The following is a 13521-nucleotide window of genomic DNA, read 5'->3' on the forward strand; positions in this document are numbered from 1 at the left end:
AGAATTACTGGGGATTTGTAATCCTGTTAGTCTCCATCTGCCACGCTGTGATGTCCTCAGCCAGCCCCTCCCGTCGCCAACACCGGCACCGCCGCCGTGCTCACGGATATGCACACACACAGGCCTAGGACCGGTTCAGATATATGTCACTGGTGCTAGTCATGGGTTCGTAGCGCACTACACTAATCACGTACAGCACCATGCCCAGCCGCCTTTGTCTCCACGATGCCTAATGTTTACACACCGCACCAGGTACTCATTTAAGTCGCCCGTTCATATATCCACCACCGATGTTGGCCATGAGCGGGAATTGATCTCTGGCTGCTGGGTTTGAACCGCTCCCCCGACACACACACACACACCGCGATTTCCACTCGGCTGCGTGGCGCGCGTGCCCAGCTATTGTCACGCACCCCCGCGGTGCGTCTGCCTGTCTCGTTAGCGCTCCGATAATTACGTTTAGCGGGCGATGCGGGAGCGAGCGCAGCATGGGTGGCTCGCCGTGTCTCCAGGCGGACGGGGAGGGGGGGGGTGCCCGCGGCTCCTGCGTGTGTGTATTTTTACGTTTGGGGATCATCCGTTTTATAATCGGGCTGCTAATTTAGGGGAAGAGGCTTATGCTAATCTGGTGAGACCTGCCAATTAGTCGCATGCTGGGGGGTTGGGGGGGGGTGCCTCTGAGCCTATGGTACCTGTGCTCTGCTTCGTGCCTTCATCTTCAGCTTGTGTCATTTTAACAAAATGCTACTCTGTCTCTTTTAATTTTAATTCGGACCGCCAAATGTTTCGTGAGACGATGGAGCCACGCGTGACTGGACCCCCAGAGCAGCGCGTGTAGGCCTGCGTGTCGGATTACGGTCCGCGGAAGTAGCTATCCCAGAACCACTTCCGACGTCGAATCAAATGTCGCTTTCCCGTGCGTCACGTACGTACGTGTGTATTATAAAACTTCTTTCCCACCTCACGTAGCCAAAGGTGCTCATCGCAAGTGCGTGAGAGAGGATTCTAGATTTGAAGTTTTCGTGACTGCAAGGATCCATACGCTTTGGTTCTTTCGGTAAAGTCACGTAGAGGAAAAAAAATTAAATTATTCACTACAGTAATATTGCTATGGCTGTTCCACCTGATGACGGAAGCTTGTGTTGCCCCCGAAACGTCGTGATTTAATTTAGTTATTTTTTATTTTTTTCATCTACGTGACTTTACCGAAAGAACCAAAGAGTATGGAGAGATGATTGTCATGCGGCAGAGAGGAATGTTCGTCGGGTGGCAGATATTTTTTGTATTTGTTGTCTCAGAGATAGAAATCGGCGAAATGAAGCAACTAAATTGATTGTGGGTGTTTCATTTCGCATCGGTAACCAGGTTGAGAAACCGGTTTCATCACGGGCGGCTGAGACCTGGATTCGGACCCAGACCCTCGGCAACGCCGGCTGAGCCACCGTCACTGCCTCGCAAAAAACGCCTCCGTTGCGTGTTCCCTCCGTGCGTCTCTCCTTGTTTGTGCATTTGGGCAAGGGGGAATGTCCCTGTTCGCAGATGACACTCAGCTCCCTGTGAGCCGAGTTCCCGGCCAGTGCCGACTCCCACCGGTGAAGTGTGCGATGGGGTGACGGACATTGCCTGGCACGGTGGTGGTGCTGCTGCTTCTGCTGGCTAACCCCTTGCTCCCCTTCGGAGGCCGTACCGGCTTCAATCGGCGCTCGCGAGCAGTGCCTCTCCCTGTGGTGGGGGGGGGGGCATCTTGTCCTCACAAAGACAAAGGTCTACCCGTGTAGCCTCAACAGACTGTTGGGGCAAGTGCTGTTAGCCAGTAGCACCTATGAAGGCTGGAACGGCACAGGGGGGGTGGGGGGGGGTGGCCAACGCCACGTCTGACCGCCTTTGTCTCCCTCGTGGCGATGTTTACACACCGCACTGGGTACTCATTTTGAGACTGAGTAGACCTAGGGGAGGCCCTAGGACAGGTACAGATAATTGTCGCCGGTGTTAGCGAGAGGCCCGCACGTGAACGCAAACGCACGCGGAGTACGCCGCGTGCGGTATCCAATAACGGCCTCGAAAAATATCGAGGGCTCGTCCTGACCGCACTAACGGCGATGCCCGTGGCCTTTCTCGCTCACGCGGCGGGGAAACGTTCAATAGGGTCTCAAGTAAACAGCTCATCGGCGGTACGGACGAGGCTCTCGGTGCACGTGGCCCTCCCCCACCGCGTGAAGGTATTTAACAAAGCGGTCGTGTGCTGCGCGTCTCCAGCAGCAACAACAACAACAACAAAAACAACAGCAGCAGCAGCAGCCACAATGTAAACAGAGGTACCAAAGGCGGCGTAATGGGGCAGCACTTTCGATAACGATATTCATTACGGGCGCGCGCGCGCGTGCGCGCGTACGCGCGCCCACTCAAGAGCCACGGATTAATGGAGCCTGCATTGTCCGTGGGTATTTAATGAATCATAACAGAGCACCCCCGCCCCCAACGCTCTCCCCCCCCCCATGCTTCTCCCGCACCGCTCGTTATAAAGATGCAACAAGAAAATGTTTGTGCCCCGAGCAAGCGCGGAGCGACGACCCGCGTCTTCACGGACGCCGCGATGTCGGTGTGGCGGAGGATCCTCTCCGCCTGGCAAAGGGCGTTGGGCGAGCGCCGGCTGGCAAGGGGTGGGGATCAGGGGTCCGTGCGTTGGCGTCGGCGCATTAACCCCCGAGTTTGTTTCCCGCGGACGCCGCAACTTAACGTTCGCATCCCCGCGTGTACGATGCGGCAAAGGCGCAGCCCCGCATGTTGCGCCTCGTCTCACTCCGCTGCTGGCGGAAGAGCCGCCGCGTCGGTGGAGCTCTAGAGAGAGAGCCCCCCCCAGATGTCTTGGATGAGGTGGGAATAGTACGCCTGACACTTTACCCGCCCCCCCCACTACAAAGACAAAGATCCCCGTATAGCCCTGGCAGACTGTAGGGGCAAGTGCACACACGCACGCGCGCGACCTCCCGATTGTCCGCGGCTGGAGCCATCTGTACCGCGCCGTTGTTTGAACCGCGGCACCGGGAGATGATCCGTGGAGGCTCGGTGAGGCCGCCGTACGCCGTGTGGCCACGCGTGACAACCGTGCTGCCGCCTTCGCCGCAACGACGGCCGGGACGTTTTGCATTTTTGTATTTGCTGCGCGTTCTTGGTTTTTTTTTACGACCACAGAGGACAGAGGGACCCGTGCAGTCTCCTCTCCCGGAAAGACCGGCTGAGCGCCGCGCGCGCGAGAGTGGCGGCGAGGGTTAATGAATGAGCGAGATAGTGGGACGTCGGCTGTGCGATAGCATCCCGCGATAAGCTCTGTTTGACTGCTCCACCATGACAGTAACAATCTGGTGGTGGGGGTTTTTTTGTTGTTGTTGTTGCTTTATCTCCGAGGAAGTTTGCCTGTAGTTTGTTGTCTGAGCCGCAGTATTTTTATTTGTGGTGGTGGGGGGCGGGCGGGGGGGGGGGGTCGGATGTGAGAGTTCGTGTGTTTTTTTTTCTTCGTAATTTAAACCACGCGGTTTTGGATGAGCCGGCCCTACTCGCAACCAGCGCGCGCTCCCCGTGCAGCCTGCGGTGTCAGGCCTTTGTTGGTGTCTCTCCGCGTGCTGATAAGAAGGGCCCATGCCCCAAAACGTCGCCTGCTACGGACTTTTTTTCATCGTAAGGCCACGACGATGTTGTTTATGGGGGAACGCGTTGAGTCGCGTTGCTGTTTGTGCTCGTGCACCACTGTCAACGCAGCAGCAGAGGATAACTTTGTTTTTTTACCATGACGCAGGACGAATGCGTTGAGTTGTTTTTGTACGATATTTCAAGAGTCTCTTGCGTAGACTTGCACGGAGACCCATGAACGTCTCTACGTTTATAAAGACGTAGAGACGCGTCGCGTGACTGGAGACGTTCGGCGGCACTCCCTCCTTTGCCCGCCACTCCGTCGTTAATCTTGAACGCCGGGCATTGTCATATTTCATTAAAAAAATATTGAAGAATAAAACCCAATGTGTGGGACCAGGAGTGTCAATGGCGGATGATCGCCCCGGTGTGGGAGGTCTTTAATCGGTAAACTGCCAAAAAAGAGTCTTCGCTTGGTAACGTTATCTTCAAAGCAATTGCACTGACAATAAAATGACAATTTGCAATCTCTAGCCAATCCACTTATTGTGAACGGAAGCCTCCCCCATGCCATGACAGTCATTAGACCGTACTTCACCATACCGGTCGGTGCGGGTTGGTGAAGGGGAAACTTCAGGACCTGTTCTCATATATATCACTCGGATATGAAGGCCGGCTCGGCGCACGAGGTGCCTTTTTCTCCCCTCTGTTAATGTTTACACACCGCACCGGGTGCTTACTTAAGGCTGAGTCAACCTAGATAATTTCCAGGGACATTTCAGATATCACCCACCACTGTTGGCCGACCTCAACACCGCCCGGGTCTCTCCGGCTTCATGACACGGTGCCCGCTAACCACCGCGCAAGCAGCCTCCTCCTCCAGCCGACAAATACCGAGCTTTATTATTTTAATAACCTAACCACTCCGTCGTTTCGCTGTAAACCTCGCGACAAAAAAAACCACGCTCGCGCACACACGCTCGCACGTCGAAACCCCCACCCCAGATTTGGGGTGCGGTGCGGTTTGAGCGATGGGCTGGCCAACATCAGTGCGCGGTAACCCAAACCTCATGCGCTCTGCCAGGCCTCGCGTTAACACCCCATTAAGCAGCCGTAATTAGGCGCCCGGCGAGGCTGACTTGCAATCGGCCGCTGCCGGCCGCACGGCGGGGCGCGGCCCTAACCCCACTCGACAAGCAAGGCCCGGCGGGCCGTGGGTCAAACGGAACCGAGTGGCGTTGGGCAGGACGACGCGTTGTGAGAGAGCAATTCGGGAATCCCATCGACGTACTCGCGATAGTTTCCTGTCCACGGCGCTCGCTGGCTCTCTTGGCCTTTTTCTTATCTCCGTTTGAATCGGTGCTCGCCACGTCGGGTGGGGGCCCTCGGCGAGCGTCGAGCGGCTGAGTTCGGCCTGCAAGGACTCGGATGTGCGTCATGACAACGCGGAGAGATCCGTAGTAGAGGTTTTTTTTGGGTTAGATCGCGTAAATATATTAATGTGTCATTAAACCCGCCACCACCCGACACAGCCAATTAGTAAGGTTTGTCACGTGACTAGTACAGCACACCTGGGTGCGTTGGAGAGTAAACCCACAACATTTGCAATTGAAGTAAATTCAAAGAAAGGGATTGTTGTTGGGTCGCAAACGCTGGATAGTTTTAAGACGCCCCGTCTTAGACTCAGTGACACCGAGGTGACAGCACGGGTCATATCAGGGTGGAGTGTGGCTGAGGTGGAGGAGGAGGAGGAGGCGTGGGTAGCGTGTAGGAGCCGGACAGCGGTCCGACGCTCGGTGCGTTTTGTTTCACGTCCGTGCTTGGGGTTGGGCCGGGCTCGCGGAATGAGCGGTAATCTCCCGCATCTCAAGTCGGCCGCCCCGAGCTGTTTGCTCAAGCGGGCCTCCTCCTCCTCCTCGCCAACGCCCACCGGCCCCAACTGGAGAGCGCCGCCGCCGCCACCGCCGCCGGCAAAGCGCTCGCATTAGCGCTGTTTATGGCTTTTAAGCCCCCCCCCCACCCCCCAAAACCTCTCCCCCCCCCCCAACACACCGGAGCAGAGAGCAGCAGCGGTGACGGGCGGCAGCACCGTCGCCGCGCCGGTGAGGAGCGATGAGCGAGGTGGAGCGCGCCTCCCGTCAGGACGCCGCTGGCGCCGGCCGTCGGGACGCGTCTCCTTCCTCGCCCCCGCAGCCTCGGTTGGCCAAAGCTGCGACCGAACCGGGCTACATTTCGATGTGTATCTTTGGCCCGCTGAGCTGGTATTTACAACTTTTATGGCTCGCTAATTGTTCCTTTCAATGCCATCTTTAGAGGTTAAATATTACTCTGCTTCCCCCCCCCCCCCCCCCGGGGGTGTAAAGGAACCCAAGCGGGGTGGTTGCCTCGGAACAACCGCCTCCCTTGAGAGACGGCCGTGCCGGATTTTGAGAAATTCCACCGATGGCACCGAGCAACGAGCGGCTTCTGCGCCGATAAGCTGGGCGGTAGTGCCGGGGCCGGTCACCTGCAGCTGTGCTATTCCGTTACACGCAGCGATACACGGGTCGGTGACATCTGCAGGTATTTCGATACCGGCGCCCGCGATGCCGCAACACGGCGTGTCGTTCGTAATCGAATCCGGTGAAGGTCAGGAGGTCGTCACGATCGGTAGCGCCCCTCGCCATTGTTTCCTCACTGCTGCCCGGATCTCGGAGTTGTTGCAAAATCGACAGCCATATTTCCGAGGCCCGCGCTCTCAAATTGGTCATCGACACGACCCTCTCCCGTGACCGATGCGGCATGAGGATGCCTTCATCCAGCAGTGGATTGACACGACTGAACGCTATTATTGCTGTTGCCAAGCGGCGTGAATGGAACCGTGAACCCCAACGCGGTGGGAGTCGAGCCGTGGGGATCTGCGCGCTGGGGATCGTCAGGCTGAACACGGCGGTCAGGTGCTACCACTTCATGTCTTCTGGAAATCCTCGCTGAGTCTCAAGGTTCGAGTTCAGGAAGGTCCTGCTACACTGGTATTTGTGGCCAACTCCGTGGATGATTGTTGTGCACGTGGGAGCAAATTGCGTGAGGAGAAAAAAAACGCTCAAAAGATCCGCACAGATGGGTTTTGCAAGCCCCTTGCTCTTCTGCCATCTGATCGGCCACCTTGCATGCAGCCCAGCGGGGGTTTCGGAAGTTCACAAATCTCTACGTGATCCACCAATCCCTCACTCCAAAGCGTGGGACCATAGGCGTGTCTTGCCACTTACGGTCGCCACCTCCAATTTACAAAAAAAAACACCACAATGCTTCATGGGAAAACGAAGAAGAAGAAGAATATCTGACAATAACAGAAAAGAGGACCACTCCATGTGAATGCATTGTCCCGAGTGGTGTAGCATTGTTACGCGACTGGCGACAACCCGGGAACATTTAATGTCCAGGGAAAATGTGCAGATTTCCCTGGGAAGCAACCGCCCACTCGCTCAACAAGAGAACAGATCCTGGGAAAAACGGGACAGGTGGCATCCCCCTGCGCCACCACGCGTGGCCCAGTAGCTGCCCAGAAACGTGTGGGCAGAGACTCGGCGTGCTGCGAGCCGGCACCGTTTGGGGTGGCACGCCCCGCTGGCTCCTGTTCCTGTTCCCGGCCCGGCGCGGCACTGAGGCACCTGGGAGCCCTTGAACCCGAGACCCAGGCGGGGGCGCCCTGGAGGAACATGACATCGGAGGTTTCGGATATTCCTCCTCTCACAACCGCCCTCACTTCTCCCATAACTGCCCCCCCCCCACCATACCCCCACCATACCCCCACCATCCCCCCACCATCCCCTAACCTGATGGTTCCAAAACACAGTAATACGCAACATGAAACAAATCTGTTGCTAACACCGCGTAGACGAGAGACATTGACATGCGATCTCTCTGTGTACTGTGGCCTGAGTAATCTGGGTGGGGGTGAGGTGGGGGGGTGGGGCGGGGTGGAGGGCTCAGCGGCCTGGAGGTGGTGGGGGGGGGGGGTTTGTGGGGACCAGTCGGTGATCTCGATTAGGGGGCCCACCGTACCAGAGAGGTTGAGAACCGCTGACCTAACCCCACCCCGCAGCGTTCACCCAAGTGCCCGTCACCTCCCCCCTCACCTCCACCCCCACCTCCCCCCCCCACCTCCCCCCCCCCCACCTCCCCCCCACCCTACCAGCTGATGTCGTTAACGGCCAGGGCAGCAGTCATTAGCCACGCCTCATAGGCCTCTCCATCTGAAGCCCGGGCTAAACTGCCCGGCGTTTACGCCCGTATGAGTTTCTTTTAACTGAAGAAATAAAAAAAAATGGGAACATTGCTGATTTTTACGGCTTGGGTTTCCAACTGCGCCGGAGCGTGGCGGCAGCGGTGGCGGCAGTGGCGTTGTCGTCGTGGAGACAATTTCCGTTCAGCGCTTCGCCCGTTTCGCGAAAAATTTGCGCGCATTTGCATTTAGTTTTATTGTTATTCGGGCGATTTTTTCGCAAACTGGGCGGCTGACGAAGCGACGAACGATGCCGTCGGTTAAAAGCCGATTCGTACTCTTGCGATCAACGCGGTGCATTGCCCGCGTGAGTTTAGATCGTTTCTTTGGCTGCATGTGTCGCGCGTGCGGTTGCTGTGTGGGAAAACCCTCCCTGCTGTCCGGGCGCGACACCGCGCCCCGATTCGTCGGTTAGAACGATCGTCGCGCTCGGGTTTTCGTGGATGGTGTCCATGCGTGATTCTTTTGAGAATCGGTTACAGTAAAACCTTGGATTGCGAGGAACTTGGTCTGCGAGTGCTTTGCAAGACGAGCAAAATGTTTTAATTAACATTAATTTGATAAACGAGGGAGGTCTTGCAATACGAGTAGTACGTGTATACGCTTTGTCTTCCGAGCGTCACATGATCACAACTGATACACGAGTGCTTTGGGTTACAAACACGTTTCCGGAACGAATTATGCTCGCAATCCAAGGTTTTACTGTATTTCCGATTGACGTACAGATGATATGCAACCACACGCAAGCTTTACTCAATGAGAAATGGTACAAATGAGACTGAGACCAAATGAAGAGGGTGTTAAATCAAATCGCGCCCCCCGAGTCACCGATTGGTTCGAGGGCCCCGAATCATTACGTTTCGACGCCCAGCTCACACTGCGGCTGTGCAGAGCGCCCGATCCCTACATTGTCCATCTTTTGCCCAACGGTACCGTTGCATTTTAACGCAGCACTTTCGTACTTGCGCACGTACATACATAATGTGCGCGAGCGAGCGAGTGGGCGCTTGAGCGAGTGAGTTAACGAATGTGCAAGCGAGTGGGCGAGCCGACGAGCGGGTGCGATGATGGGGCAGTCGTTCCCTAGGCAGCCTCGAGGGAGACGCTGCCGATGAAGCAAAAAGCGATGGATTTTCTGGACGGTGACCGCATCTCGCCCGTATGATCTGATTAGGATCGCACGGAAACTGATTAGACGGGGATGGGGGAGGGGGGGTGACCCACGTGGTGGTTGGTAGGGGGGGTGAGGGGGGGTCGCTGTGATGTTTCTCTAAGTGCGCCCTACACCTGCGTGCTGGAGCCCTGCACGCTCGTGCGGCTGAAGGCCTCGACCGTGCCTCTGACGAACAAGGGGGGGGACGCGGGACGCTGTACGGAGCCTCCGTTGGAGTTGTGATACGGCAGCAAGCTGCTGATGAGACCCAGAGGTGGGAACTCGTGGAATACGAGATGCAGTGTCTACGGTTATTTTTTATGCTTTCCACGCAGAGTTGAAAGCGGTGGTGCATTAACTCTGTCTGTCCGCCTGTATTGGGGGGTGATCGCTCTCATGGATATGAATTCCTGCAGTCACGAAAAGCTTTCAGTAAAGATTTAACTCTCGTGAAGATGATCAATTAGAAAACCAGCCGAATTGGACAAACGGTTGGGCCCAGAATTAGACGATAAAAACCAGCACCGCCACCGTGGGTAGCACTACGGAGCTGAGCGACGGACGTCATCCCAAAGGATGCGCGGCGGAACCCGGCCCGAAAACGCACGGGAGAGCAACAGGGCAGCGCACGACCACAAACAGCTGTGATGTGGCTAGCCGCAGAGAGAGTTGGGGGGTGGGAGCGGTGAAACGGCAGCAACTGCGAAGCACCCTGTGAGAAGCGGGGCTTCTTGGCGGCCAGGAACGTAGCTGGGTGGCTACGTGTGCTGGCTACCCACCCGCTCACCCACCCACCCACTCGCCGCACTCGCCAACCATGTTCTGGCGGCCGCGTGTGTCGTGCACAGCACTCGATTTGACCGACAGATGACGAACAAGCGCACGACACCTCTCATATACTCTTTGGTTCTTTCGGTAAAGTCACGTAGGTGGAAAAAACATTTTAAATTTTTATTTTTTATTCTTATTTATTTTTCACCTACGTGACTTTACCAAAAGAACCAAAGAGAGTATGGAGCCTTGCAGTCACGAAAACTTCAAATCTAGAATGAACCACCTCTCAGATGTAGATCCTCATGTAAAATGCGGTCAAGGCACAGCCAAGCAATTGTTTTTCACACCCCACCAAAGGGAGCTGTGGAGGGTACTTTGGCCTGCTCGTCCACGCTCGCTTTGCAAGATGTGCCGGTACCCACACTCTACCCCACCATGCGCCGAGCTGCTGATCGAGTAACCGTGCTCGTGGGAGCAGTGCCGTCATGGTTCACGGACTGAGCTACGATCCCGTTGAAAAACGGCGCAAGTGGCATTTACTACGCCGAACCTGTCCCAGTCCTGCACTGAGTAGACATTGTGATCTTGGTTCATCAGCGATGGCGAGACCAAGGCGGCCGGGCCTGTTTTCCCGGCCACACCCCGCCGCTCCGGCCTTACTAGGCACGTCGCGAACAGCACTGGAGAGGCCGCACGGGGCGGCTTGTCTTTCTTTGTTTCCGTCCCCTTCGGTTCGCAGAACCCCGCGGACCAGGTGGCGTTCCAGCTGAGCGGCGGGTTCGAGAGCCTCGGCCAAATCCTGCAGGTGATCGCGTCGGCCAGCTCGCCCAACACCATCACGCGCATCCCCTTCAAGTGAGACGCACACCACCACGCATGCACGCATGCACGCGCACGCACACGCACGCAGCAGTAGCACGTGCGGGCACAGCAATGAGAGCAATGGTGGTGCAGGACAACAGCACGTGGCGCACGCAACTGCAGAGCACATGGACGCTTGTGGCGGTTGCGAAAGAAACAAAGTCCGGCCCGGGTTTTTAGGTCTCTGGGGATAATGCGTGCAGGTTGATTGCACGAGCAGTGACACCCAGAGGTTCACATAGTGACCCACAGACTCACATGGAGACCCGCAGGCTCAAATAGAGACCCATAGACTCACATAGAGACCCACAGACTCGCATAGAGACCCACAGACTCACAAAGAGACCCACAGACTCACATAGAGACCCACAGACTCACATAGAGATCCAAAGACTCACATAGAGACCCACAGACTCACAAAGAGACCCACAGACTCACATAGAGACCCACAGACTCACATAGAGATCCAAAGACTCACATAGAGACCCACAGACTCACAAAGAGACCCACAGACTCACATAGAGATCCAAAGACTCACATAGAGACCCACAGACTCACATAGAGACTCAGACTCACATAGAGATCCAAAGACTCACATAGAGATCCACAGACTCACATAGAGACCCACAGACTCACATAGAGACCCACAGACTCACATAGAGATCCAAAGACTCACAAAGAGACCCACAGATTCACATAGAGATCCAAAGACTCACATAGAGAACCACAGACTCACATAGAGATCCACAGACTCACATAGAGACCCACAGACTCACATAGAGACCCACAGACTCGCATAGAGACCCACAGAGACCCAGTGGGCCATATAAAGACACACAGACTCGGTGTCTTCATCATGGTCTTTGTGACATTGATCATCATCATCGTAACAACATTCAGATGGTCATTTTGGTGATCGTCATCATTTTCGTGACAGTGCTCACACTGATTTCGATCACCACTGCAACAATGTCTTGGTTATTGTCATCATCGTAACGGCCCCATCATTTTGGTCATCATCATTATCATCATTGTCGTTGTCATTACGGTCATAATCAATTAATTGTTATAGTCCGATTATGATTATTGTTCTCACAATCGTTGCATTACTGTCTAATTAATGTCGACGATCATTTTAAGAGTCACGTGATTATTTGATTCATCGTAATCGCAGTCGCGTGATGATTGTTTTCCTTAACCGCGGTTATCGCATTGAACTCCCTTACCCCCCCTCCCCCATCATCAATTTCTCCGGGAACTTTCCTCCTGTGCGCCGCGCGGAATTTCCCTAAAGAAAACATCCCTCGAGATCGCGGCGCGCATCGCCCCACGTACCTTGGCGACGTTGTCGTCTCGTTGACTTTGTCCGGCCGCGCGATGGGGGGGGAAGGGGGGTGGAATGGGGGGGGGGGGTTTCGGGCAGACGAAAAAATGCGTCAAATTTCCCCCGGCCCCCGGCCCCCCTCCACCCGCCCCGCCCCCCCCTCGCCTTTATTTTCGTAACCTTCGGAAGTGAAAGCAGTGGTGCGGTTTGTTCCAATTTTTGTTGCGCGCCTTTTGTCGTTTCTGGTCTCGGGACGAAGAGACACACACACGCACACGCGCGAGCACGCGCGCGCCAAAAAAATGAGGAGACACGTTCGCCTGTTAAATTATTTTTGCGCCGCCCGCGCCGCGTTTTTTTGCCGACGGTTCCGTTTGCGTTCCATGCTGGTGGGCGCGGGGCTAGCCGCGACAAGTCGGGCCGCCCGGCATTAGCACCGCGCCGTGAAACAACAAGAGAGGAGGCCAGCGAGCCGGCCAAGCCTGTCCACCGAGCGAGCCTCGGCACTCGGCCCCGTCGGCAGTGAGTGAGTGCGAACAAGTTGGGTGAGTGCGGTGACTTTCACGGTCTCGCGGAAGTTGCGTGGATGATTTGGTGGTGAACGCGAAAGTGATGAAGACCGTGATGAAAATAAAGGAGGAGACGCGTTCGGCAAAGACGACGATGATGATGACTACGATAATGTGACTTGCATATTGATGATGATCATGGCCATAACAACCCTGTGTCCTATAATGATCGTCGTTTTCAAATAGATAGCAATAATGCAACGATTATGAGGACACTCATATCAATTGACTGTGATGGTGATATGTAGTGTCATGCTGACCATGGTGGTGATGATGGAAGTGTTTATGATGATGATCACAAATGATTGGACCGCTGTTGCTGAAAAGCAACATCCTGGCGTGCCAAAGGAGGCAGTTATTTTGTTTTTATCAGTGCATGCGACCTGTCCTGGTGTGTGGACCAACTTAGACACTGGCCAATGGCGAAAAGCAGCATGGAGAGGTGCATTTTACTGGTAGGAACCACCTGGTTCCACCAGCCCACAGGGGATTATTGTGTCCATCCGTCCGTCGTGCAGGGAGAGGCTGGGTGGGGAGGGTGGGGAGGGGCTGCGTGGGGAGGAGCTGGGTGGGGGGTGGGAGGGTTGGGGCTGGGTGGAGAGGGGCTGGTCACCCCGTGGTGCCCTTACAAAACTCAACGTTTAACCTACTCACGCCGGCTTGTGCCTGCCCTCACAGTCGGGCATATTTGCGGAATACACCACGCCGCCGTTGACCCTGGCCATTGACCGAGCAACCCAACGTTCCTACCAGCTTCCTCCGCAGGAGGAATGTGTTTATGTTTGGGCCGAGACTCACGACGGAACGACAGCCAAAGGAGGGAACGGTGCCCGAGACTAAAATCCACCGCGGAGGTGGGGCGATGAGATCAGCGACTTATGTTGTGAGACCGCGAGAGATGGAGAGGGCTTGGGAAAGCCTTCATTCAAATGTCTCGTCGTGGCTGATA

At 55.6% G+C, this 13521-nt stretch overlaps 1 protein-coding gene across 1 annotated transcript in view; it reads left to right on the forward strand.

Annotated features, from left to right (window-relative positions):
- SCAPER (S-phase cyclin A associated protein in the ER) overlaps positions 1–13521 on the forward strand; it is a 228961-nt gene that overhangs the window by 154034 nt on the left and 61406 nt on the right. The window contains 1 exon segment of the mRNA XM_078879101.1: positions 10558–10673. Coding sequence (XP_078735227.1) covers positions 10558–10673 — 116 coding nt within the window.

Source organism: Lampetra fluviatilis, chromosome 53 (genome assembly GCF_964198595.1).
Source record: "Lampetra fluviatilis chromosome 53, kcLamFluv1.1, whole genome shotgun sequence".
In the NCBI taxonomy this organism is placed as follows: Eukaryota; Metazoa; Chordata; class Hyperoartia; order Petromyzontiformes; family Petromyzontidae; genus Lampetra; species Lampetra fluviatilis.